Raw genomic sequence first — 25523 nt, forward strand, 5'->3', positions numbered from 1 at the left:
TGGTTTTTTTAGTTACCATACTCCACTTCTTTAGATACTAAAAAAAGGTGAGTGACTTCTAAGAACTCAGTTTAATGAAACGCGACTAAAAATAAATGTAAAACAGCTATAAAGTTGACTAAGTTGAATAGATACCTATCCTTCTAATAAGTCCCGATGTACTTTTACAAGGACATTCAAATAAATCATATTCTACCTTATAGTGTTATTCCTTTATTATAAAAAAAAATATATTTTTTTGACAGCTACGACAGACATTATGGGACGCTTTTAAAACCCTTGACCTAAAAATTAGCCATAGCTATTTGTATAAATACTTAAATAGGAAGACTTTTGACAGGGGGGCGAATCCTCGATCATGCTTCTCGCTTGTAAGACGTGTGGTGGTCTGGATCATACCCGAAGAAGTTCAAAGGAATGTAAAGAATATCTCTCTCTCGACCCCGGAGTTGGGCTCGAAGTTTACACGATAAAACGTGGTCGCGATCATATGTCCTCTTTTGGAACAAGAAAAACGGTTGAAACTTTTGTCGGAGATACGTCGACATGTACGAGATTTGTCTCGAGTCTACATAGAATTGGGTGTATGGATAAACTACTCTCGACTCACCGATTTTACCATCAAAACCGGATGTATTAAATTTTTTGTACGCCATGAAAGGAAAAGGCCCCTATTCGGAGACTTTTCGAGCCATGTTCGGTGATAGAAGATACGACGACAGGTTACGGTCGTTTGTTGTCCAGGAGATGGCCAAACAATACGAAACGGCTCTTCATACAAACATCGAGACGCACGCTTACGCTCGTTTGGCTCGACATTTCGACGTTAAACGCAATAATCCACAATTATTCAACGCTTTCTACAAGTAAAAAATGCTCGAAGATCTAATAATAAACCTATAAGCAAATAAGGCCGAGAATCCCTCGAACATATTTTGCTTTTGGGTCTTAGGAGGTTAAACTACTGAAATAAATCAGTCATATATTTCTACTATGATGTATGTTTCTATAAAAAAGCACACCAACATTTATACTCTCCATAAGATAACTTACCTTTTTTAAGTATTTAACAAATGGACTACAGAGATTGATCTGATTAGCTGGCAAGAAATTAAGTAAAACAATAATAAACTACGGTGAAATGTTAGGAAATTTTAAAGGGCAAGAAATGTCATTTTTGTTAGTGGAAAAACACATTACAAAAGAAAATATCAAAGACGCAAGAAATCTCTAGTATCTCGAATGTTTATGTTTCAAAGTAACAACAATTGTTTGCTGTATCAACATTTCCAATTAGTGTACAAATTGGCACGCTTATTAATTTCTGTGATAAAATCACGATGAAAATAAAGATTTTACATAAATCCACGTCTTTTATACGATTTTATTAATATCAGTCGTTCACAAAATATAATTCACTTATCTAAAAAATATGGCTGTCTAATGTAATATTTGTACAACATGTATGGCATGTGTAACAAGTATAATATTATAACAAAATAACGTTGAAAGTCGAGCGCATTTTACAAACAGCGAGTGGCAGTCCCTGGCATGCTTTTGCACGAGCTCTATGGTATGACCAACAAAATTAGGATCTCGGTAAGTAACCACAAGCAAGAACAAGTAAGCAGCCGTATCGTATAGGCTACTTGAAGTGTAAATACTGCTTTCTAAAAATGTATTTCATAATTGATAGTATACAAAACATTTTGATCCGTTAAATAATATTAATTTTAAAAGAAATGTCTCTATTTTCGACATTTTACGAATATTTGATAACATTAGTAAATCGTCAATTATGAACAAGTTACCGGAAAGAGAGGCGCTAGTGTAGTAGGTAGTGCATGTGTGTGAGGCGGTCAGGACACGAGGCAGGAGGGCTGCGTGTTGGGGTCGAGGTGCGCGGCGGCGGCGCCCTGCAACACGGAGTTGACGACGGCGCGCGCCAGGTAGCCCACACTCACGCCCGGCGCCGCCGCCGCCAGCGCGTTGCTGTCCGCCGACCCGATGTCCTAGATACACGGAAACAGATTTATCGCTGGAGTTTTAGCAGTTTTATCAATGATATTATTTTGTTTGTACCGTTTGGTATAAAAGTGAGCGAAACACCCAGAATCATTATAATAGAAGCTTCGATCGGCTTAGAAAACGAAGCATTGTGGTGTGAATATTAGTATTGATTTCCAAGGCCAACGCAGTTCTCGAGTGTGTAAGTTCACGAACCTTGGCATAGGTGATGTGCGCGTCGTCGACGAGGCGGTCGATGTGCAGCGGCTGCTGCAGGTAGAGCTCGGGGTTCCTGCGCAGGATGGCGGCCAGCACGCACAGCAGCTCCACGCACAGCTGGCGCCGCGCCGGGCTGCCCACGCGCAGCAGCGCCTCCTCCACCAGCAGCGCGAACGACAGCTCCGACCGCGACATGTTCACCAGCGTCGGCTCCGCCGGGATCCAATGCCCCTGTGCGACACACGCTATATCACCTTGGGTTCAGCCTATACAAGTCCCACTGTTTGACACAGGCCTCTTCTTATATAAGAAATAGATATTCGAACATTGATCACGAAGCTAGCTCACTGAGGATTGGCGATTTTAGATCCGATTCCGATTTTGATTAGAAAGTTCATTTGGATTCCAGGTTTTTTTAATTTATATTTAATTATGACAATACATTTTCTGTAGAAAAAGTCACATTGCCTGCGTCTGGAGCGAACATAAACTTTTTTATTATTTGGGTTGATTCGAGAGCTATCCGAGAGACACACAATGGGATAATAAGCTGTAAAAACAGCTTTTTAGTCCTTTCCTATCTCATGCCAATTCGTAACCTAAATCTGAATTCATAAATATTTTCAAATATTATTATTTCATTGAATACCTGGATAATAATTCCCTTTGGTGTGCGCAGTAAAATGTCCCAAACTTGAATATAAAAATGTTTTGGTACACGACAAAGACAGCCTTCAAGTTGACGTCTCTGTAAAGGTGTTAACCTAAAAAAATAAAATTTTGTTTATATTAAAATATTTTGAATTCAACAGCACATTATTATGAGCAATTTTTACAACAACTCTGAGGTAGTCAAGATGCAAACGACAACAACTTTTTCAAATAGTAAACACGGCAGACATTAACTTAAAATGTGGTTTGCTTTTTCACTGATGTATCGTTCACTCAGTAACCCACTATGGTCATTAAACATTAAAAACAAAGCACAGCACATCACTAATCAACGGTACAACAAACTGACCCCCTCTCTTCCGCCCAATCGGAGACAGTGAGCACAGTCTGCAGCAAGGTCCGCAGCTTGTAGGGCGACAGGCTCTCGAGTGTTCCGTCCGCGCGCTTCTCCGCGGGGAACAGCTCCAGGTAGATGCGGATGGCTTCCAGCACCCAGCCCACGCGGATCTTCAGGATGCCCCGGAACATGTCCGGGTTGGTACCAATCAGACGTCCCGAGTATAATACTATTTCCTGGAAAATTACATTAACATTCACACTGGTCTAGTAACTTACTAAAATATGTCACTGGGATGTCGTATATTTAGTTACATCATGGATAAATCAACCTTTTATTAATATTGATTTTATATTCCATATTATAAACGGAAAGACGGCATACTGGGGACTTTGATGCGCCGTTTCTTCGCTCGCAGCAAAAGTAGCTAGGAAACGGTGAAGGGTTGGCAAAACTGGGTGCTGTCCAATGTGATTTGTCCTTCAAAATTCTACTTCTCAGTCTAATTACAGTAAATTGCTATTTGTAATACTCTATAAGATATGAGATGGTTACATGCATGCCTCGTATGGTTTTTTACTCATTAACAGTCAATACATGGGCCAGTTAGTTACCTGTTGTAATACTGCACCGATAACATCGTACGGTTGTATAGTTGAATACATCACTGACTGGATCTCGCCGGGCGTCATGGGTTTATCAAACACCGTCTCTTTCTGACCAATCACTCCTACTGTTAGCTGTAATTTAGCGATAAAACATTCTTGAGCACATTATTAGGGATCATATTTAAATTAAAGATCGGTCTTTTTTTTCAATTCTCTTTTTTTGACCAAGAATTTCGCGGTATCATTGGGATTCATAAGGTGAACCAATGTGTATGTCAATGGGCATAAAGGGCATGCTAGTAAGTAGGCCACAGTTAGGACTAAAACACAACAATTTTGGCATCATCATTAGCCCATATTCGCCCACTGCTGGGCATGCATCTGGGGTAGGCCCATCCTCAAATGCAAGCTATACATTTTAATAAATGGGACGGTTTGAAGTTGAAAACATTACAATTTCTGAGTATATTTCCACACGATGTAACACGGACCTGTTTCCCATTGACGAGCACAGTGGTGATGAAGGGGCTGATGGAGTCGACGGTGTGGTTGAGCAGCGACGAGCAGTAGCGCACCGCGCGCCAGTGGCGCAGCACGCCCGCGCTGTGGTACAGGCTCTTCAGGGACTCCAGGGCGTTCGTGCCGTTCACCTGCGAATACAAAACATCAAAAGATTGCTTATTTAAACATACATACAGCTATCACATGCTTAGCCTAATACAATAGTGTAGTTGTAGTTATAAGTGTAATACTATTCTAAACGCGACGTTATTATATAAAATGCGGCCCGTGGGAATTCACTCAAAGCACAATTGCAACAATCAAACCGTTGTGACACCATATTATAGCCATACTATTTTAACTTTAAAAATCATCCCAGGCTTAATATGGTTTAAATAGAGAGGCTGCCGCCACGTCATAAAGTGTATATTATTTCAGCTATGGGAGTGAGATGCCGTTTTATGCAGAAGCAGCAGTGGCTTAGACCAAGACAAATTGTTTCAACCTATTATAATTATTCTAGTCGGCAAATTAAATCAAAGCATTATATTGCCTACCTCAAACATGTGACCTTCCCGCTCAATCAGGATGCCCCACAGCTGGCATTGTGCAAATATATTATCTGTGGCTCTCAACGCAGCGACGACATCAGGCGTGGAGCGGTTCTTGTACATTTCGTAGGAGATGTTCTCCTCGCGATACGTGAGGGTTCGGGGCACGTCGGTTAAGGACTGGTAACCGATATACTCGTGCTCCAACTGCTTGAACTGAGTGAACATCTCTGATGGGAATTCACCCTGGCTCATAAAATCCAGATGTTCTGTGATTAACAAAAAAAATATTGTTATGACGCTCCTGGAAGCCAAAACATTCAATAATAACCAATAAATTATTTCGGGCACTTAAGCTTGGTGTGTCCCGAAGATAAAAAAAAACCAGATATGTAAAAGATTTGTCATGGTTACTTAGATTTATTTTGAAGTATCTGTATGCAAAATATCTATCTATGAACCTTAAATACCCAAAGAAAATGAATATGATCCTTAAATGAACAATTTCTTACCCATACAAGAACTGGATATTAAGTTCTGCAATCTTCCGAGCCTGACCTTGACGCCGTCGCAGTGGCCCTTCTTGAGCATCGCGAACAGGTCGAGCATGTGCTTGAAGTGAGGGTCACGCATGTGCTCCTCGCGCACCAGCAGACACACTGTGGGCCGGCCTGACAGTCGCCAATATCTTGGTGAAAAGTTAAGAGTAAGTTGTTATTTTCGAAGAAATGACGACCTAGCTGAGAAACTGGTATCTAAGGTATCTAAATCCATCTGGTAAGTAGCCTAAGATTGGGACAATTGCAGATGCGAAAAAAAGAGAGGCCAAAGATAACCAACTGTTTAAAAAAAAACAAACGGCAACCACAAGACATGTTGAGCCATTCGCTTTTAGGGAGATGTGATCAAACAGAATAATCTATACACTTTTCTTGAACAGCAAAATAAGATGCTATTCCGTTTTTCCCTTTCGACTTAAGTAGCAAAGCAGCCTTACTTGCCAACGAACTGCAGTTCAGTTTTAATGTCGTCAATAAGTAGCGCCATGTCTCGGTAGAGGTAAAACTCCGACACTTCAAATATCAACGGGTAGCAGAGCACAGTCATGCCGCATACTCGGTATATCTGAAATAGAAAGGAAATGTAATAGTCTGTCTTTATTATTCGCAAGTTGCTCCCGAGGCTTCTATCCGCACTTTAGTTATATGAACATTTTGTGGAATAAAATTGTCCTCTGTGCTTAATTTTAATAAAAAAATGGTAAAGTCGTTAAAGCATGATGAGGTAACGAACATATACACATACTTTCGTCTTCATGGTATTTTCAAAAGTTATTAATATTTACCTTGCTTGTCCCGAGCGATCCAATCGGACGTATGGGACGCCCCGTCAGCTTCAATTTTGGACAAACTCCAAGCTCTCTGTATACGTGAACCAACTGAGTAGAACTGCATACCTTTAAACAAAAAAAAATGATAAAAATAACGTTTTTAACTAACTAGTACAACTTATATTCATAGCGCGTTGATACACATTTTGTAAAACTCGTAATTTTACAAAATATGCATGTACTACGTTATTACAATCTGTTTCATATCCACTTCAACACTCAATAAAGGTAAAAATGGAGTACTTCTTTGTATCTGTATAAAATATATTTTTTTACCTGGACTGGCTCAACCTCATGTGGTGTCTGTGTTTGTATACCATAAGTTCCCATCATGGCTTGGAGACGCATGGACTCTGCTATCAGGACAACTTGTACTACCAGATCCGTGGCAATACCCTGCATGGAAAACAAGCATATTTGCAGCAATTCTATATCGCTATATCCATAGTCCTACGTGCGTATACGAGTACTGCGCGGTTAAAGCGCGCAAATTATTGAATTATATAGTATATAATGTCGGTACAATGCACAGGCATTTCGATAAGCGCCATTTTTCATCATTATCAATGTAGCTGGATGCATAAATCATAGTAATTTATTGTAATAAAAGCCTTTAATTAGTTTTAGTATTTCCAAGTAGTGAAACATTATTGCATTATTTACTACAAATAAAGCTTAGCCGTACGTATACATAGAAATATAATTATGCAAAAAATGCTTTGCATCACATGCCAATAACGTCTTCTTGTACTTACAAATGTAGGCTTGGCCTTCAAGTATCGCATGAAAGCAAAATAATTTCGATTTTAAAACCAATTATAATATTACAGTTACTTATATATAATTTTGATACTGGTGTTCTGTTTCACCAATCAATCTATTCAGCCTATTGAGGTCCCCTGCTGAACATAGGCCCGTTTTCTGTTCAGTTAGATGATAAATATTATTAGCTGAATTGCTGTCGTGAATATTAAAATTATGATTATTAGTTTTATTTTGGCACAACTCAGCAGGAATAAGTTATGAGTGTGGTTATTGCGACAACTTTGATATAAAGATGAAATTGATAGATCAATACACTGCGTTGATGTACGTTTCCATAATAATATAGAGATAAAAACATTCCCTTGTCATTTAAGATTGGTGCATAACATACCTGGAAAGCGGAGTATCGTCCAGCACGTCTCGGACGGTTGTAAGAAGGTAAGTATCGCCGGATAGGATCCAACTCGTTCACATGGAGCAACCCGCCAGTCAGCAGCTGAGCCAACACGAACATTGACTGCGCCCACAGGAACAAACCGCCTGTATCTATATAATCAGGTTTATTTAGTAACACATAAATAGTGTATTGCGTCATGATTATGATACTCTACATCTTCCCGCCTTTTTCTATATCATATCATCTGCCATACACTCCATCCATCTTTTTGTTGGGCATATCATATCCATTTTTGTTGTGACTTTCATCCCTCACATCCGTCCCTCTTTACATGAAAGACGATTTCAAATATTTTTGACTCTCGCTTTGAGGAATTTAATCCTTGTGCACCGGTGTTTGACAAACAATCAGGTCACATGCAGGAAGACACTTATGTATGACCTACGCGGGTGTCTTACCCGCGGACCTTGGAGCACAAGTGGGTCAGGCGTGCTGATTGGTTTTTATGATACGAAAGCCGTATTTGATTTTTAATTAGATAAAATAAACAATCCTTTAATCATGTTTACTAAGCTACAACTGGTGGTTACTACGAAAATACGATCAATAAAAAGCTAATGTATACTGGAATAAATATAACATTAGGTCTAAATTACAAAGCGCTATTATTAGTCACAAAATTCAGAAAGAAAATGTTAGAAATTTTAAAAGGAAATATATGTTTTTATGTTGCAATGGAACAAGTTACAAGTATTGTATTAATAAGCTGTGTAAATCTAATGTTCGTTGTTAGTGATAAAGGAAAGACAAGAATTGTTATTAAAAGAAAAGACAGCCATTTGTAATTACATTTTTACCTTTGTCGTAATTGTCACTGGGGTGATCTGGAATTATTTAATTAGGCTTTTGAAATAGTTGATTATGTGTATTATCTACAATAAGACTTAGAGGAACAGTTAAAACGGTTTATGCTTTTTTTGTTTAGAATTTGCTAGTGTGCTTTTTGCGGTAAGGAACTGTTAGTTTTTTTTTTTGTAATTGTGTGAGTGTTGGTAGTTAAACATATAAATCATTGGCAGTATAACTAGAAGTCATTGATAAGATTTTATTGTTGTTTATGCATTGTGTAAAGGCTAAAGCGTGCAATCGCTTATTGCCAGCTATGTATAACGTACTACGTAATATTATGTTATAGTGTGAATGTTTGGTGTCAAGAGAATAGTGACCTGAATACTTACTTGCAGGTAATCGCCGTACAGAATTAGGTTCACTACGCTCGTTCTCAATACCCTCACGAGGTACATAATAGTACCATGGAATAACTGGATCTAAAACAATATTTTCATAATTTCAGTTAAAAAGAAGGGAAGATAGATACATATACGTATTAATGACGCTTGTCTCCTTAGTTTATTACAAAGTAAAATTAATGATTCCGTAAGTACCTCCATTTTCATCCATATATATCCTTGCTTTCAGCAGTTTCTGGAACTCTTCAACTTGTTCAGGGAGTGTGCGGAAGACGCCATCAATGATCATCATCACATAAAACAGTGGCCATTCAGACTCAACGCCGTCAAACTCCTTTAACTCCCCCTCATGATAATACCTTCTATTAGGATCTTCTAGAACGCATTTGTAACCATCGCGACTAAACCTCTTGAAGCCACATTTTCCTTGCAACCGCCGTAATATGTTGTTTTTTGTTAACTGTACTAAGTGTTCTTCGTGTGTCGCGAACGCTGGGAATGAAACTGTTGGAAGTAGCGCAGCGTCGACGCCCTGAAACGGACGAATTATGTTTTAATAACTATTGAGAAGACATTATTTGTTAACAAATTCTAGTAAAATACTTAATTAATTTATTACATATACATTACCTTGGAACTAGATTCGCGAGGTAACATAGTTTCAAAAATACTTCTATTACGATTATGTGCATCAATATCTACGTAAACAACACTCCATGACGCGCCCTTGTCTCCAAAGAGGTTGCATCCATTAATAGCTTCTAGTGCTGCCTTTGCCATACCTTAAACATGTACAGAAATATCTAGAGAACATTCTGTCTGTGCGTGTGTAAATATAATCGGAAATCTCGTAAATAATACTGGATGTAATATAATTTGTACTGGTATATTGCTACAGGTGCTGCCGCCTAGAATTCGACATTCGTAATAAGAAAAACGCAGCCCATAGAAAGTGGCAGGCAGTCAAAAAGACAATTATACATACCAATGGAAGAAGCATGTATTTCTGGTTTTCCATCGTTATATTTGGATCCTCTTTCCCACATGCCATAATCTGGCGTTCTGTAAGCGCGTTCTACGTAATAAACTAAGTTCTGAACAAATGCAACTTCATCCTGTAAGACAAAACGGGATATTAAAAAACAAAACTTTATTTGTCTGCAGTGTCTTAACTTTCATACATTAATAAATACCTGGGTATAAATAATCTGCAAGCCAGAAGTAATCATTTGAACAAGGAACAGTAAATATAAGGAGATAACATCTATCTGTAGGTGATGATACTGTTCATCTGTGAGCACTGGTTCCCCAGTTGTGAGGTGAAACTTGACGTGAAGTGCGTGCGCCGCACTTTGCCGCGTCTTAAACGCCTCCACCCGCGCTGACTGCTTCACCCAACATTCTAAGATCCCTCGCATGCATTTTACTGTGCTCTGACCAAGCTCATGAGACTTGCCTCTGTCATCATCTATGCGTCTGAAAAATGATTACTATTTTTATGTCTGATCTATATTTTGACGCTCAGTCAGTTATAAAATCTATAGTTTTTTTTATGTAGACACTGAGTCTAGTTTTGTCTTTCTATGAAACTGAAATTAGTTAACTGTATTTGAGTCTGGTTTTATATCAAAGCAAAAAATATTATCTATGACAATAGATAGTTATCTAAAAATAAAAAAATGTTACCTGTAGGCTTGGTACAAGCCCCAAACAGCTGAAGCACAGTAAATACTATCTCTCACACTTCCTATGTGGAGGTCTGATGATAAAACAGGGAATAGTCCAGTGATTGGACTTTGAAATCTCAGTAATTGCCTCTTCACTGCAAACAAAAGCAAATTATAGTTACAATTAATCATTACACTTGAACAATGGATGCAGTTAATAGGATATTATGTGGCTTTAGTAAATACTTGTTCTTTCTAGATATTAGGTGCAGCATATTTTTTTAACTTACTGTTCTTTTCAGCCTTGTTTTAAGCCATGATAAAAACAAATATGATGCTGTGACTTAATGCCAAAGAAATATGCATTTTTGTTTAATATTGCCGAGATAGATACTAATAAAATAGGTTTGGTGTAAGTGTTAACCAGAGCAGCTAAGAAAACCACAGGAAATACTTCTTTAAGTACATAAAGTAGTAACTATTAAACAGAAAAATAGTGATAGGCGAGTTGAAAAGGGGGCAGTCTGCATGTTGGATTTTATTAATCAATATGAATACCTAATGTACCTAGCCTATTTAAGTAAGAGTTAATGGCTTGCAAATTAAAAGATAAGCGTATAAATATTTTTTTTTAAGTTGTGGTCTGACCAAATTAGTCAGCTGGAAATGAAATAAATATTACAAGAGATGATGAACAAGGCAATTGAAAATTACAAACCAATGGCATAATATATGTCCAATTGTCGAACAGTATCTTCATAATTGGAGATCTTTAAAAATTGTTGCGAATTTATATCATCAATGCTGCCTTGTCGAATCATTATATCTGGAATGGGCTGTAAAAATAAAAAACGACATAAAAGTACTTCATATTTCTATAAATATTTTTAATTATTACTAATAGTATTGCACATTAATTAAGTATTACCTTCGCCCATAAATAAACAAAGTATATAAACAAATTTAGAAAAGAAATAAAATTAAAATCATTCTTCTATATGAATATTATAAAAGCGGTTGCAGTTTGCCTCTTGATTCGTATATTTTAATATAATTCAAATCTTATAAATAAGTACTATAATAATATAAAACGATTTGACAAGGTAAATAATTAACACCAATTGACAAAATAATGTTGACATTTCATTATTTTTATATTTGACCACTATTTGACTTTGAAATAATGTTGGAACTTTGTAAAATCGACTATACATTTCATTATTTTTATATTTGACCACTATTTGACTTTGAAATAATGTTGGAACTTTGTAAAATCGACTATATATAGAAGTTGAAAACAATACTTTGTTTCTGTCCGTGATTCGAACAAAAGCCGGTTTTTTTGTGAATTAGGCTGGAATTAGGTGAACCTCTGGGAACCAGTTAACTTGTTAAATGCCCGTCCGACCAACTATGATTTGTTTATATTTTGTTTATTGTTATCTGTGAGGATTGACATCTGGACAACAAAAGAGTTACAGTGGAGTAAGTGGAGTTATGTGTCAAATTGTGAAATCAAATGATGTGTAAATAGAAAACTTTGTTGCCGATAAGCTGCAAAAAGCGCCTTTCTTTTAATTACTCATCTGTTTATTTTATAGGTAATTTAACTATTATCTGACCAGGTTGGTTACATTCTATTTAAGTAAGCAGACAATAATTGATATTAAAAAAAAATAAGTTCACTTTAATTAATTGTATCTGTAGAAATTGAAGCTGTAGTTTGTGAATATTCGTCGACTTCGACAATGAACAATGATACGAGCGACATACCCACTGAAAATAATTTAGATTCCGTCAGAGATACCCAGCAGGTTTATTACTATCAATATTTAAATTTATCACTAATATCACCAAACAAATATTTTTATTAATAGCACCATGTCCTTAATTAACTGTTTACTTAAGTTGGTCTGTGTGTTTTTATTATTTAATGTTTTAAATTAAATTTATATTTAAGATGAAAAGCAAAATAACATATTATTATGGGATAACACAAATGGTAAATATTGTCTTGAAAAGAGATAAACTTTTTAATTAGTAAACAATATTGTTCCAATAAGAAGCATGAACCCCAACTAATAACTAACAAAGGCATGAACTATAATCATGTGTGTGGTTTGGGTGTAACAATTATTTTTGGTGATTATTTGGATAAGATTTTACATCCTGGTTTGATTTGGGTTTATTATTAAAAAAAAATGTTACCATAATTCGTTCAAAATTTTACATTTAATGTTTTTTTGTTAAATATATAAAGATTTTCAGTTAACTTGTTACTTTTTTGTGTGCTTGCTTTTTGTTCATTATCATTTGGCTATCACAAATTAAAAATCTGTCATTAATTCCAGATAGACTTGTTTAATTTGATTGGAGGGAGTTGGCCACCTGCACCTCCTGAGCCTCAGTCCACTGAGTATGGATCATTGCACCGCAGTTACAAACACACTATGCAGCGATCATCTCAGAATGAGCGAGTTAAATCTGTGAACCTGTTGGCTCACATAGCACCAGATAGAAGAAGAAAAATCCTTCCTAATACACCACCTACAAAACATACAGCCGGAGAAGATTCAAGACAGAAAATGGTTCATGAACCTAAGAAAATTGAAACAGGCATTTTAGTTGGTAAGATATACTTTGAGACAAGTAAATAAAATAGTTAAATGCTTTGGAGCTAATGATAAGTCTCCTTTAATGTCTTTGTCAGTGCTCAAGGACACATATTTTAAGTTTTTGTTTATCTTAAAATACTACCATCAATTATCAAGTCATCTCACCTAATATAATAATGAGTTAAATATCTACTTGTGAAATATATACTTGTGATATATATGTAAAACTTGTTGTGGTACATTGTTTATGCAACAAAAACATTAAGGTGACTTTGTCAGTAGGAACTTCAGTATTAAGTTGTATTCATATAAAATTAGTAACATTGATTTGTTATGAGATATTGATTAATTTACCGGTTTGCTCATGGTTGTAGGGTTTTGTTGCACTTATCACAGATTTCTTCCCTGTTCTATGAACAAACTGTCAATATTATTGCTAGAGCACCGACCATAGTACTCGCGTCTATATGCCATCCGATTTTAGATTTTCAAGTTTCTAATTTTAGGCGTTAGTGAGGCGGGGGGCGACTTGCCGGCTGGCACGGTCGCGGGTTACTCGGTCTATCAACATGTCGTATTTACGTGACTTATCTATTGATGAAATACCGCTTTGTGTACTTGAATGTGAACAGTGTACGTCAAATATAAAATTAACAAAAAAAAAGCTATTACCTTTGCCTCTTTGATTCATATTTTTCGTAATATTCAGTAAGCTACCGCAAAACTCTTCCGGGACGAAACTAGTCCACAACAATGTTCCAGATTTGAATAGAACTAAAGCATTTTCCAGATATACATTTCTCTACGGCTTTTACCTGTTGTTCTATATAATAATTAACATTTTGCACCTCAAATGAAGAAAATGACCCAACAACAATATTATGATGTGCTATACTTTATTCTATAGATATATGTAACGCGGAGGCCGCGCTACCGCCTGAAGAGCTATATGACTCGCCGGCGCTGGGGTCGCCGCGAGCGGCTCCTCCGCCCTCGAGACCCTCTCCAGTACATGTGCCTGAAGATATCGGAGTCGGGTCTCTAGTGGAAGTCGCTACCGATGTAGACCAACACTATTATGGCGTAGTCAGATGGATTGGAGTTATTGATGGTATTTATATCTATAATTTATTTAATACTGTTATTAGTTTACATTTAGGCCTACCCACTTTTGGTGAAAAATATTAGGTACTAGCTTTCGCCCGCGGCTTCGCCCGCGTCTATGTCGGTTATATCGCGTTTTCAAGAGAACTCTTCAAAAGTCCGGAATAAAAACTATGTTCTTTCTCAAGGTCAACTCTATGTCTGTACGAAATTTTTAAAATCAGTTCAGTGGTTTAGAGTTGAAAGCGTAACAGACAGACAGAGTTACTTTCGCATTTATAATACTAGCTGTTGCCCGCGACTTCGTCCGCGTGGTTAGAAGATAAAAGTTATAATTTATACCTGCCTTCTATCTATCTATCTGCCTTCTATCTATCTTGTAGGATACAGTCAGCGTTTGCAATGTAAGCGCAAAAATGTGATTTTTTACGACCTCACATTAGAAACCTCAAAAATTGTAGCCTATGTGTTATTCTGATGTATAAGCTATATTGTGGTAAAGTTTCATTCAAATCCATTCAGTAGTTTTTACGTGAAAGAGTAACAAACATCCATACATCCATACTTACAAACTTTCGCCTTTATAATAGTAGTAGGATTAGTAGGGATATTAGTAGGTTTACGGTTGTGGAAGCTTGACGGTGACACTACACGGTGTACAGCAATATCTCTCTGCTATAACACCAATCATATTACAGTGAGTTTTGGTAGCAGGGCTCTGTAGTTTTCATTTAATATACTGACCGCTGGCATCGTACACCCTGTCTTATTTGTTTAACGACTCGATTAATGAAGACAAACTATTCATTTATTATTTGTTGATTGTTTTAAATGATAATGGTAATAACAGATACAGCCACAGCGGGTGTGGAACTAGAGCAGAGTGTGTGCGGTCTGGGCGATGGCAACCGCGGCGGGTCTCGGCTGTTCTCGTGCGCACCGGGCCGTGCGCTGTTCGTGCCGCTCCCGCTATGTCGGCGGGACGCGCGCTTCCGTGACACACCGCCGCCAGACTGCTCAGATTTAAATGATACCGAGAATTTTGATCAGGTATGAAAATTTTAGCAAGCCAATGTTGTCTGGAACTTAAATTTTTACCTCCACTTTCTGAACTTAAAGTGTAAAATTAATATAGGTTATTTACTTAAAACTATAACACTACAGAATCTTGTTTATTATAGTATTTTGGTCTGTTAATAGTCTAAAAAGAGTTTTACTGGGATAGGTAAAAACAGACAGAATATTCTCGAGAAAGAAGAAATAATAATAAAGAAACTGATCAGTTTGTATCGATTTATTTCAGTACAGAAAGCAGAGCCTTATTCGTTAATGTCCTATGTCGACAATAATCATGATATCGCTCGGTTTGAAGTTAAGCTTCAAAAATGCGCGTGCGCAGAATTTCTTTATCCTTTACCCTGGCGGAGCTCCGTTACAAATATAAAAAGAAAAATACAATCATGAAGGCGCCACATACCTGTTATTATCGATAACTGGGAACCTTATCATTAAAATATGATAATATGTATCATATCAGTGTTTCTGAGTCACAGGCTTTTTAATTTTTCAACGCGTATTAATGTTCACACAATTAATGAATCACAATACTGTAGGAACATATTTTGGATATCATAACCGTCGATAAGTTTAAATGCTAAATAGCGCTATATCCATCAAAATCTTCTTTAAGGCATCCTTACCGCAGGAAGAAGCTTCATAATTGAATGTTTATTATCAAACACATGAAAAACAGACCGTACCATTGACATCAACAGCCAGAGTTGCTACAATAAAAAATCAAAAAGTATATAATCTCTGATATCAGAACCTGATCTACCATTGCATAAAACTACATTCGAGGCACGCCTAAACTAGGTTTTTTGTCATATAATTGATTTGACTGTGCAAACAAAAAGATGAGGAAGATTCCTAGGTACTGGAGGCGTTAAAAAGTAAAACGCTCGTTAAAAAGTGAAACACTCAGCAACTTCAATATTCTTAAGCATTCTGGTAGGACTCAATACTCATACCTAAATTGTTCAATTTGGTTGGTACAGCCGGACTGTCCCGTGGTCCCAGGAGTGGTTCCTCCGCTGAGCTCCCTGGGCGAGCTGGCCGGCAAGAACCGCGGCATCCAGGGCCACCACAACTCGTGCTACCTCGATGCTACACTGTTCGCTATGTTCACCTTCACCAGCGTGTTTGATGCACTTTTATATAGACCGCCGGAACCAGAGGTAAAAGACTTTTAGAAGACGATTCCTTAAAGACTTTAGATACATTCATGGGCTTAGCCAGTCTTGGGCCCAGGGTGGGGCAGCAGTTAACCTATCCTCTCCCCCCCTCCTCCGGTATTTTTTTATTCTGGCAGAACCTATTTAGCACTTCTTCAACTGTTTTTTTTTATTTGGCGATCCTCGGTCTGTACCCCCTTCCATACACAGACTGCTTTCATGATGCCAATTTTTTTTTGTGTAACTTTCTTAAGGATATTATGATTGTTGTTAGTATAGGAAAAAAAACTTGTTTAATTTGGCTCCTTATAGTTCGAAGCCAGTTTGGGGCAAGCGCTCCAGCTTGCCCCACTGTGGCTGGATACACTCAAGGACTGGCACGTTTATGGACTAAAGTGTAACATAGCACGTTCTGTATGTTTTACATTAAATTGAAAAAATTTACATCATACGTATTATTTTTAGGATTCTCCTCACTATTCGGAAGTCCAGCGAGTTCTTAGGGAGGAAATCGTGAATCCATTACGAAAACACGGCTATGTACGCGCTGATCGTGTAATGAAGTTACGGACTTTACTCGAACGGCTTTCCGATGTACCTGGTCTTACATCAGAAGAGAAAGTAAGTTTTGAAAATCAAACTGTTATACTTGCTTCTGTATATTATGTGGACACTTTTGATGCACTTCCCCGCGCTACCAATTTAAAGATGCTATTTAAGTTAGTTACAATATGCCTGTTCTTAAAATGTTGTGGTTTTTAGGACCCAGAAGAGTTCTTAAACGGTTTAGTAGCACAACTATTACGAACAGAACCATTTCTGAAGCTGTCATCAGGCCAAGAAGCGTACTGCTACCAACTGTTCGTAGAGAAAGATGAACACGTTTCGTTGCCCACCGTGCAACAACTGTTAGAACAATCGTTTACTACATCTGGAGTCAAACTAAGCGAGGTAGGTCGATGTACACAAAGTTGTATCCATTTTGTTTATATCTTTGATAAATAATATTAATATATATTCAACTTTTACAGGTCCCAGCAGCTTTTATAATCCAAATGCCCAGATTTGGAAAACAATACAAACTGTATCAAAGAGTTTTACCTTCACCCCTATTAGATGTCACGGACCTAATTGAAGGCTGTGAGTAGTTTTTTATTTTGCTAGGCCTATGCAAAATTGTACAATAGATTAAATAAAATGTCAATAACACCCCGTCGTTTTAGCGTCTGCGGGTTAAAAAACCAATTTGATTATTTTATAGTGCGTAAATGTATGATTCGCTCTGACTGTTTATGAGTCAACCAGCTGTTGCCCGCGCTCCGTCCGCGTGAATTTCAGTTTACTTCCCCAGTACCTCCCACCCTAAAATAAAAAAAGCCGCCGTGCACGTAACTTTAACTTCATTCTTAAAAAAAAAAAACAATTACCATAAGTTTCATTCCTTTTTAAAAAATATATATAAAAACTTTGTCACCCATTACCCGGGCCCCCCTTGTAACCCTTTTTTCCAGTTCAAAGAAGCCTACGTGCTTTCTCTGGCTTTAGACTCTCTGTGTTCAGTATTAGTATGGGTATCTCGAATTAGCCAATAACGCCGACGCACACAAAACCGCATATCCGCTAGTTAACATTTCGCGCAACATGTTGCACGGCGTGATGCAATATTGGAACAATTCACGCGCAACATGTTGCGCGGCATGATGCAATATTGCAACGTTTCGCGCGGCACGTGCTAAGCATGCCGCGCATCGAATGTTGCCTATTGTAAGATGACGAGACTTTTTGAGGACAAAATGAATATTGTTTTGTATCATATCCTGCAGTGCCGCGGCAGTGCACGGTGTGCGGGTCCCTGGCGCGCTGGGAGTGCGCGGCGTGCGCGGGCGCGGCGCTGGAGGCGGGCGCGCTCTGCGACACGTGCCGCCGCCTCGCGCACGCCTCGCGCCCGCACCACAAGGTACGTGAGTGTGACGCAGGCCGCAGCGCAGCGGACAGAGAATGGTAAGCGCAGCAGACTGTCAACGGAAATAACGCACGAAAGGTAAGCACAACGGAAGATACGCTCAACAAAAGTTACGCACAACGGGAGATAAGCACAGCATGGAGGCCATCTATCTTACTGAAAACTGCATGACTTCATGCAAACGAACACGATTAGATTATACTCTACCACACACCACTAAAATAAATAGTTTTCTCGTTCCTTTTATTGATTGCAAAATTGACGAATTAGGCCCCAACCTAGACATTAGTGTTGGAAAAAAGTGGCTTCCTAAAATTTTGAAAATTTTATATTTTTAGGCCACACCCCTTACTGTGAGTGAAGAATTCGCCAACATTCTGGAATCGTGTCCGGTCCCGAGGGTGTACATGGAGTTATTTGCGGTGCTGTGCATCGAAACTAGTCATTACGTCGCGTTTGTCAAGGCTGGCGTGGGCCACGAAGCACCCTGGTGTTTCTTTGATTCAATGGCTGATCGAAAAGGTAATTTTCAGTTATTTTACGGAGCGTTTTCGTGTTGATAAATTTATTGTTGGATTGTACTATTATTTTAACTTTTGTCTATATAGTCTTTGAGATATTGTACTAAATACATTACAAAATCGAAAAAAGAACTCAATAACTAAATCTGTATGAAGTCGGTAAAAAATTAATTCGTAAGAGTTTGAGCAAGGGTAAATTGGCATAACACTAACAATTAATTTATAGCAACTATCCTGAAAATGTATTATTCATATATATTCGTTTTTGAAATCAAATCATTATGGCATGGTGCAGGTGAGCGTAACGGCTACAACATCCCGGAGATCGTGTGCATCTCGGAGCTGGGCGCGTGGCTGAGCGAGGAGGGCGGGCGCGCCGTGTCCGCGCCGCCCGACCGCGCGCCCGCGCACGCCCGCCGCCTGCTCGCCGACGCCTACATGTGCTTCTACCGCAGCCCCGACGTCGCCATGTACCGATAGCCAACACTATCACACACTTGCTTACTCCTAGCCGACTGCACGAGAACGATAGTCAGCCGACAGGAATATAGACTTATAAACAACTACAATCGTTATAAATTCCATGGACTCAAGGTACATTTTTGCGTTTAGAACAGTTATTCGATATGAAAGAAAGTTTAAAGTATTATAATTTCCGCATTTAAAAAATGTTGAAAAACTAAAATCCTAGAACAATGCAGACTACTATTAAAAAGTTTTAAATGTTGTTATAACAATTAAAAACGCGCAATTTTAGTACATTTCAAAACAATTTCAAATACATTTTATTTAATATCATCATAATTTATTCGAATACTTATTGTATATTCATAAATTTGTTATTGTTTTAATAAATAAATATTTTTAACCTGTGTCTTAGTTATTACTTTCGACCTCATTATCATTAACTGAAGTGAAATAAACAACCAAATACTTTCAATCTTTAATGAACATTAATTAATGTTTTCATAAAAATAAAATATATAAATATTATGCAAGTTTGACTATAGTTGTACTTATCATAGTAAATAATGTTTTAATGTAGCTCTTCCTTCATCCATTTTTAACACTAACATTAGTTCAAAATAAAATTTCACTGAGATTATTTGTTTGATCATTAGATTCAACGTTGACTATAATATTACAGATCTTCGCGGATCTTACGGTTTTCAGATCTACAATCGCATTCAAACGCTGCCTGAGGTACATGCGTCATGTTATCTTCTACATGCACTTTACTTTTAACCAATTTACTCCATTCCTGAAAACGAAAAGACAATTTAAAGATTACGAATATTTAACTAAAGCTCAGTAGTAAGTACATGTTTCTGAAAAAGCATTGTTTACCCAAAATAATACAGCATGATAACAAATGACATGTTGTGGAAGTAAATGTTCATTTGCAAAGTTCTTTGCATTCATAGCTATAAGTTGCGCTTTGTCATCATTTTCGCGCGCCCATTTGACACGGTCCACTAAATCGGAAAGATCTCGTTTGACAGGTATGAAATGTTCCCAAGGAGTGAGTTGCTTGTAGAAGTGTTCGTAGTAAGGAGAATCCTGCTTTAAGACCGTGCCGCCGCCAGCTAAGAGGTACGGTAAGCGATATGCTGCAACCGTGCCGTCGATGTTAATTTGATATTTATACTGCAAAGAAAGATTTTTTTTATTAGTCTTTTTCTAAATTGAGTTCTGTTATTTAAAAAAATAATAAATGTGTAATACTTACGTCGAAAAATTTGAAAAATGAAATATGAGGTTGTTTTGGACCATATTGAGCCTCCTTGTCTCGAAAGAAAAAGAAATTAGTGAGAGAAGCATTAAATAAATCCGGATTGGCGCGTGCGATATCAATCAGTTTTAGACGTTCAGCCCGCGAGTCACGGCCGCGCCAAACGGCTCGAGGTTCTCGTTTGTCCCAAGCTAGCTCTGCACCACTTTGAACTGACAATGTATCCAATGTTACTCTGTAACCAAAAGGGTTCGTGCAATTTATGTACTGTGTTGATATACTTACAGAAGAAAATATTGAATAATTGTACCTGCCCATATTTTCTAATGCTGATTCTGTTAAATCATAGGTGGGCATTGTAATGTCAAATGTTTCATCACTGCCACACCATGAAAATACTGGTAATGGTTCACTACCCTTATGAACCAAGGGCCAGTCACCAAGATTAATTACCAGTTCTATATCAGGTAATTTCACCTTTCTTGATAGGGCTAACAAAATGTTATCAGAAAACATATTAAAACCTATATGTTTACCGTAACAGTTGCGATAAATCTCATTTTCTTTAACGACATAGTGACAAAAGCTGGTACTTTCAGGCTGATGATATTGCTGTACAATTTTTTTTACTTTCTCTGTCATATCTATATCCTGGTATGGTTTAAGGTCTTTGTGAATTTGTTCATAGGTGTTGGAGCAACCATAGCTTTTTAACCAGTGTTCAAAATCTATATCTGGACAATGACATTGATCAGGGTAGACTGGACCTAAAAAAGATGTTTTACATTAGCAAGAAAGCTATTTGAGTTGTTGTCAGTCACATGGCATTTTTAAAATAAATTAGGTTGTCCATTTTAATAGTGTTGACTGATTTGAAAGCCTCATCTAAATTAAAATTATTTATTGCGTAAATTTTATATAACGAACTTATTGATTTGCACTAACCTTTAAATTTGTAAGGAGACTGCACTACATCTTTTCTCTTATAATAAACATGAATAGACAAATCAAAACATGTTTCATATAATTTATAGCGCACAATAAACGTGCCATCTTTTCTGTCCAATTTGTTTACCCAAACTCGGCAATGTTCACTAGTTTTAGACCGGCCGTAAATATCAATCACTAAGTTCTTATTCAATTCAGGCTTGTAACTGAAAATGAAAGTTGTTAACATAGGTATCTAAATTAACATACGTAATAATCGTAAAATATATTAAAAAATTGAAGACAAAATCAACAGTCATTAACTCAAATTAGGCTAAACTAAAAAATAATTATAGCACTTATAGGTATTTACTTACGATAAGGAATTTATATTTGTAAAATTTACATAAAAATAACGTGCCGGCATAACGATTTCTTCAGGTTTTAGTCCGGGGCCAAATATGTTAATTTCATTTTTCAGAGCTTGATTTAATTCTATAATAAAAAACATGTACAAAAAACTTTTTCGCAACATTTTTCAACTATGTAAACAAACAGACAAATAACCTCAAAAATATTGTTGACAATATGACAGACTCTCTGTTATTAATATTAAGACCACAGACCTAGTTTTACGTTAATAATTTAAACTTTTTAATTTTGGTACGCATTAATAAACATACTAATTTTATAAGTAAGCCTATTATAATTTTCAGTTTCCGAAATTGTGTTAGAGGAGATGGGTTGTTACTGAGTTGTGTAAGTTTAAATGAACTGTGAGCTCTTACACAATCTGTGCCGTTATATTTTTTTTTTATGTGTTATCTATGTTTTTTGACCATCGTGTTATGGTCGATTCTTCAAAAATTAAATATGAATATTTCAATGAAAAACTAAGCAAACTTCAATTTTCTCGTTGTGAATCGTTTTGAAATATAAATATAATACCACTGCAAAATGGCTACTTGCAATATGAATATTTTGCTGACTACTTTGAAGAAATTGAGGTTAAAAAGAATTTCTCAAATTATTCTTATTGTAATGTGATTAATTAATAATAAAGATTATCACTGAATAATTAATTTGTATTACATTACAGGATAGATCATACAGTAACTCGTTCCTTTCAAAAACCTAGATATAGACCTCCGTATTGGTATATACAGAAGGAAAGTGTGGTATGTATTATTATCTAACTCTTTGAGCTCCAGCAGTGGACCTTCATAGGCTAAATTGTTTGATTGATAGTTATGGATATGCATATACAATTATATTATTATATTTATAAGTAGCATTTAAGTACTTGTATTATTTTGTAGCCATGTCAAGACTTTTTAACCCAAGATAATAAACAATTTCTTGAAGAAGTTGTACAAGATAAGAAGTTAAATCAAGCTCTTGTAAAATCTCCCCTTGCCAGCATTGAGACCAACCAAGTAGCTCAGTGGAATTCCCATACTCGCAGAGTTGGACTTATTGCTCGGAAAATTGGTAATTATCCTCTTTGGACTAAAGATGGAAAGAAAGTGCAAACTACACTGTTACAAGTAAGTAAACACTAATCATGTTGCTTTTTCTGTTATAATTAAACCTTAATTAAACTTGAAAAATACGCACTACCAATACTTTACTTAATGTGACTGTTATAAAGTTTTATAAGCATTAATTTCTTATTTGTTTTGCATTTTGTGCAGGTTGTAGACAATCATGTTGTTAAGTACGTGCCTCCTGAAGAATTTAATCCCATGGTAAAGAGCTCAGAAATTGTTACATCTAATATTAAAAGGAAATTAGGTTGTCTCTTAGTAGGCTCTGAGACTGTAGATCCCAGTACTGTTACAAAAGACTATTGTGGAATCTTTAACAGTGTGGGTCTCTTGCCGAAAAAGCACCTCTGCAGGTTTATGGTATCACCGGAATCCTATCTTCCACCTGGAACTCCATTATATGCCACTCACTTTAGAGCTGGGGACCATATAGACATAAGAGCTAAAACGTAAGTATATAACTCTTAACATAATTTATTAGTTTTAAAATAACTATACCTTGAACTGAAAAAACATTATTAGTTCGAGTACCACCTACATGCTATTCAAACTTTTGTATCTATTGTTAGTTGTCCTCTTTAACAGGCATATTAAGGAAATAATCCGTTCCACAGATGCGAAAAACGGTTGTAGTCATTGATGATTATGGATATTGATACCAAAGGATGAAAACACTAAAGCCATTGTATGCATGCATAGCCAAGGGTGTTTCAGATTTCGTTTGTAACTCGCTGCTGCTCTGTGACTTGAAGCTGGCCACTAACAAGCCATTTATTAATTTGCTGGGCCATCAGATTCTTCAATAGCGTGATCAGAAACCCGTTAGAAGCAGCGGTCGCGCATTCAGACCTTCAGTCGTTTCCAAAATTAAACGCCCAAGACGTTGTTATCCTGTCACAATACATGTAATGATTCTCCGAGAAGCATTCATTCTTATATAATACTAGCTGTTTCCCCCGACTTCGTCCACGTGGTTAAAAGATCTTGAACCGTTTTCGCAGCGCACGCAACGGAAGCCCTCAAATATGAATAATTTCCCCCTGTTTTTTCTACATTTTCCATTGTATCTTCGCTCCTATTAGTCGCAGCGTGATGTTATATAGCCTATAGCCTTCCTTGATAAATGGTCTATTAAAAAATACTTTCAATTCCAATAATTAGTTCCTGAGATTACCGCGTTCAAACAAACTCTTCAGCTTTATAATACTAGTGTAGATAACAATACACCGTGATTTTTTAGTCGTCTTACAAAAGCAGCCCAGTTCGTGTATCGAATGACTAGAACACGTTCATGATAAAAAAATAGGTATTTATGAGATTTGAATAAATTTAAAATGCAATTTTTATTCAATATTATGATGCAATTCTTAGTTTTTTAGAAACACAGCTTGTTGCGAGCGCGGTCCAAGCCTTGCAGCGGCGGTGTTTTGATCATATTTAAGAGTATTTTCAGATTTCTCTTGTTTAATTTTTCTATGTACTTATTATCTTAGTTGATGATAAAAAAATAATAATCGCGCCTAGGGGTATTTTACGTCGGATACATGAACTGGGCTCCTTTTGTAAGACGACTAAAAAATCACCGTGTATATTGCCTCTGTAAAGTATTAAATTTAAAGCTTAATATAACTGCACTCTATGGTTTGTTAATCCATAATATTAGGAAGCAACTCAACAGTTTTGACCTACTTTCATATTTTACAGAATGGACCGAGGATTCCAAGGAGTGATGAAGCGCTGGGGATTCAAAGGAATGCCTGCATCCCATGGTGTTACTAAAACACATAGAAGGCCTGGAAACATTGGAGCTGGGGGACAAAAGGCCCGAGTATGGCCTGGAACTAAAATGCCTGGACATATGGGAAACAGGTATGTGCTCATTGTTTGTTAATAATGAATATGAAATTCAAAAGAAAAATTATCTTATAACCATTTATTTCTAGATGGAGAATTCTTCGTGGCGTAAAAATTCTACGTATCAATACAAAACACAACGTAATCTGGACATTGGGTGTTGCTATACCTGGCGAAACAGGCGCCATGTGCTACCTCTTCGATACAGTTCTTCCATTAAAAAAACATAACTCCCCGCCGCCATTTCCAACGCAACCCTTTGCAGAAGATTTACCTCTAGAATATTTTGACGATTCTGTGCATGCATTTGACCAACAGTCCATTTCATTTGAAGAGTCTTAACCTAACCACATAACTCACATTTAAAAACAGGCAGTTCCATAGTTAATGTTGCAGTAGCAGTAGGAATAACTAGGTCCTTATGTTTAATGTTACTGTATATGTAAATACAAACACTATTTTATAAGGTTATAGCTAAATTAAAATAAAATTCTGCCAAAAACCATTTTCTTTGATTTTTTTTACTTCTGAATAGAAAAATCTAAACTTTCTTGTAACACTGCAAGAACGATATGTTTTTCCTGAAAAGATATAAGGTGCAGTTAAATGTTCTTATTGCTTTTTTTGGGGAAAGCCTAATCCTCATCGATTACAAATTACAT

General features: G+C 36.8%; 4 protein-coding genes across 10 annotated transcripts; 2 read left to right on the top strand and 2 right to left on the bottom strand.

The window, feature by feature from the left end:
* Positions 1–12: 12 nt before the first annotated feature.
* On the bottom strand, positions 13–13464 carry LOC113493277 (probable phosphorylase b kinase regulatory subunit beta). Of its 4 annotated transcripts, none has more exons than XM_026871177.1 (22): positions 13334–13464; positions 11083–11200; positions 10384–10519; positions 9891–10173; positions 9683–9812; positions 9328–9479; positions 8893–9229; positions 8686–8775; positions 8305–8331; positions 7442–7596; positions 7041–7055; positions 6562–6681; positions 6241–6351; positions 5893–6020; positions 5408–5583; positions 4902–5164; positions 4335–4493; positions 3850–3975; positions 3248–3471; positions 2876–2990; positions 2224–2457; positions 13–2012 (listed from the first exon to the last, which is right to left on the bottom strand). In XM_026871177.1, exons 1-22 carry the CDS (start codon positions 13343–13345, stop codon positions 1860–1862), a joined length of 3264 nt encoding a protein of 1087 aa, XP_026726978.1. In that variant the 5' UTR covers positions 13346–13464; the 3' UTR covers positions 13–1859. The 4 variants fall into 4 exon arrangements, with proteins under 4 accessions (XP_026726978.1, XP_026726981.1, XP_026726982.1 ...); XM_026871180.1 differs by lacking the exon at positions 13334–13464 and adding an exon at positions 11293–11450; XM_026871181.1 differs by lacking the exon at positions 8305–8331.
* On the top strand, positions 11590–19514 carry LOC113493280 (ubiquitin carboxyl-terminal hydrolase CYLD). Of its 4 annotated transcripts, none has more exons than XM_026871187.1 (12): positions 11590–11989; positions 12072–12178; positions 12716–12992; positions 13887–14090; positions 14934–15133; positions 16141–16320; positions 16783–16938; positions 17080–17268; positions 17349–17457; positions 18141–18274; positions 18619–18802; positions 19097–19514. In XM_026871187.1, exons 2-12 carry the CDS (start codon positions 12113–12115, stop codon positions 19279–19281), a joined length of 1884 nt encoding a protein of 627 aa, XP_026726988.1. In that variant the 5' UTR covers positions 11590–11989; positions 12072–12112; the 3' UTR covers positions 19282–19514. The 4 variants fall into 4 exon arrangements, with proteins under 4 accessions (XP_026726988.1, XP_026726989.1, XP_026726990.1 ...); XM_026871188.1 differs by having other exon boundaries at positions 11590–11965; XM_026871189.1 differs by lacking the exon at positions 12072–12178 and having other exon boundaries at positions 11591–11989.
* A 215-nt stretch (positions 19515–19729) lies between these two features.
* Positions 19730–22053, bottom strand: LOC113493287 (KDEL motif-containing protein 1-like). The gene is made up of 6 exons (XM_026871196.1): positions 21838–22053; positions 21479–21687; positions 20844–21300; positions 20531–20768; positions 20149–20448; positions 19730–20062 (listed from the first exon to the last, which is right to left on the bottom strand). The coding sequence occupies exons 1-6, from the start codon at positions 21993–21995 to the stop codon at positions 19943–19945; spliced, it is 1482 nt and encodes a 493-aa protein (XP_026726997.1). The 5' UTR covers positions 21996–22053; the 3' UTR covers positions 19730–19942.
* Positions 22054–22284: 231 nt separating this feature from the next.
* Positions 22285–25367, top strand: LOC113493294 (39S ribosomal protein L3, mitochondrial). Its single transcript, XM_026871212.1, has 6 exons — positions 22285–22467; positions 22560–22638; positions 22780–23007; positions 23155–23456; positions 24712–24876; positions 24951–25367. The coding sequence occupies exons 1-6, from the start codon at positions 22418–22420 to the stop codon at positions 25201–25203; spliced, it is 1077 nt and encodes a 358-aa protein (XP_026727013.1). The 5' UTR covers positions 22285–22417; the 3' UTR covers positions 25204–25367.
* The last annotated feature ends 156 nt before the right edge of the window (positions 25368–25523 follow it).

The sequence above is a fragment of the Trichoplusia ni genome, chromosome 4, assembly GCF_003590095.1.
Source record: "Trichoplusia ni isolate ovarian cell line Hi5 chromosome 4, tn1, whole genome shotgun sequence".
NCBI lineage: Eukaryota > Metazoa > Arthropoda > Insecta > Lepidoptera > Noctuidae > Trichoplusia > Trichoplusia ni.

Coding starts and splice junctions, on each gene's coding strand:
- LOC113493280 (XM_026871187.1), top strand. CDS start 12,113: ATGAACAATGATACGAGCGACATACCCACTGAAAATAATTTAGATTCC. Junction 17,269..17,348: donor CTGGAGTCAAACTAAGCGAG/GTAGGTCGATGT, acceptor CAACTTTTACAG/GTCCCAGCAGCTTTTATAAT. Junction 18,803..19,096: donor TTCAATGGCTGATCGAAAAG/GTAATTTTCAGT, acceptor GGCATGGTGCAG/GTGAGCGTAACGGCTACAAC.
- LOC113493277 (XM_026871177.1), bottom strand. Junction 9,230..9,327: donor CTCGCGAATCTAGTTCCAAG/GTAATGTATATG, acceptor CGTCCGTTTCAG/GGCGTCGACGCTGCGCTACT. Junction 6,021..6,240: donor GATCGCTCGGGACAAGCAAG/GTAAATATTAAT, acceptor TTTCTATTTCAG/ATATACCGAGTATGCGGCAT.
- LOC113493287 (XM_026871196.1), bottom strand. CDS start 21,995: ATGTTGCGAAAAAGTTTTTTGTACATGTTTTTTATTATAGAATTAAAT. Junction 20,449..20,530: donor CATTTTTCAAATTTTTCGAC/GTAAGTATTACA, acceptor CTTTCTTTGCAG/TATAAATATCAAATTAACAT. Junction 20,063..20,148: donor ATCATGCTGTATTATTTTGG/GTAAACAATGCT, acceptor TTTCGTTTTCAG/GAATGGAGTAAATTGGTTAA.
- LOC113493294 (XM_026871212.1), top strand. CDS start 22,418: ATGGCTACTTGCAATATGAATATTTTGCTGACTACTTTGAAGAAATTG. Junction 23,457..24,711: donor ATAGACATAAGAGCTAAAAC/GTAAGTATATAA, acceptor CATATTTTACAG/AATGGACCGAGGATTCCAAG. Junction 24,877..24,950: donor CCTGGACATATGGGAAACAG/GTATGTGCTCAT, acceptor ATTTATTTCTAG/ATGGAGAATTCTTCGTGGCG.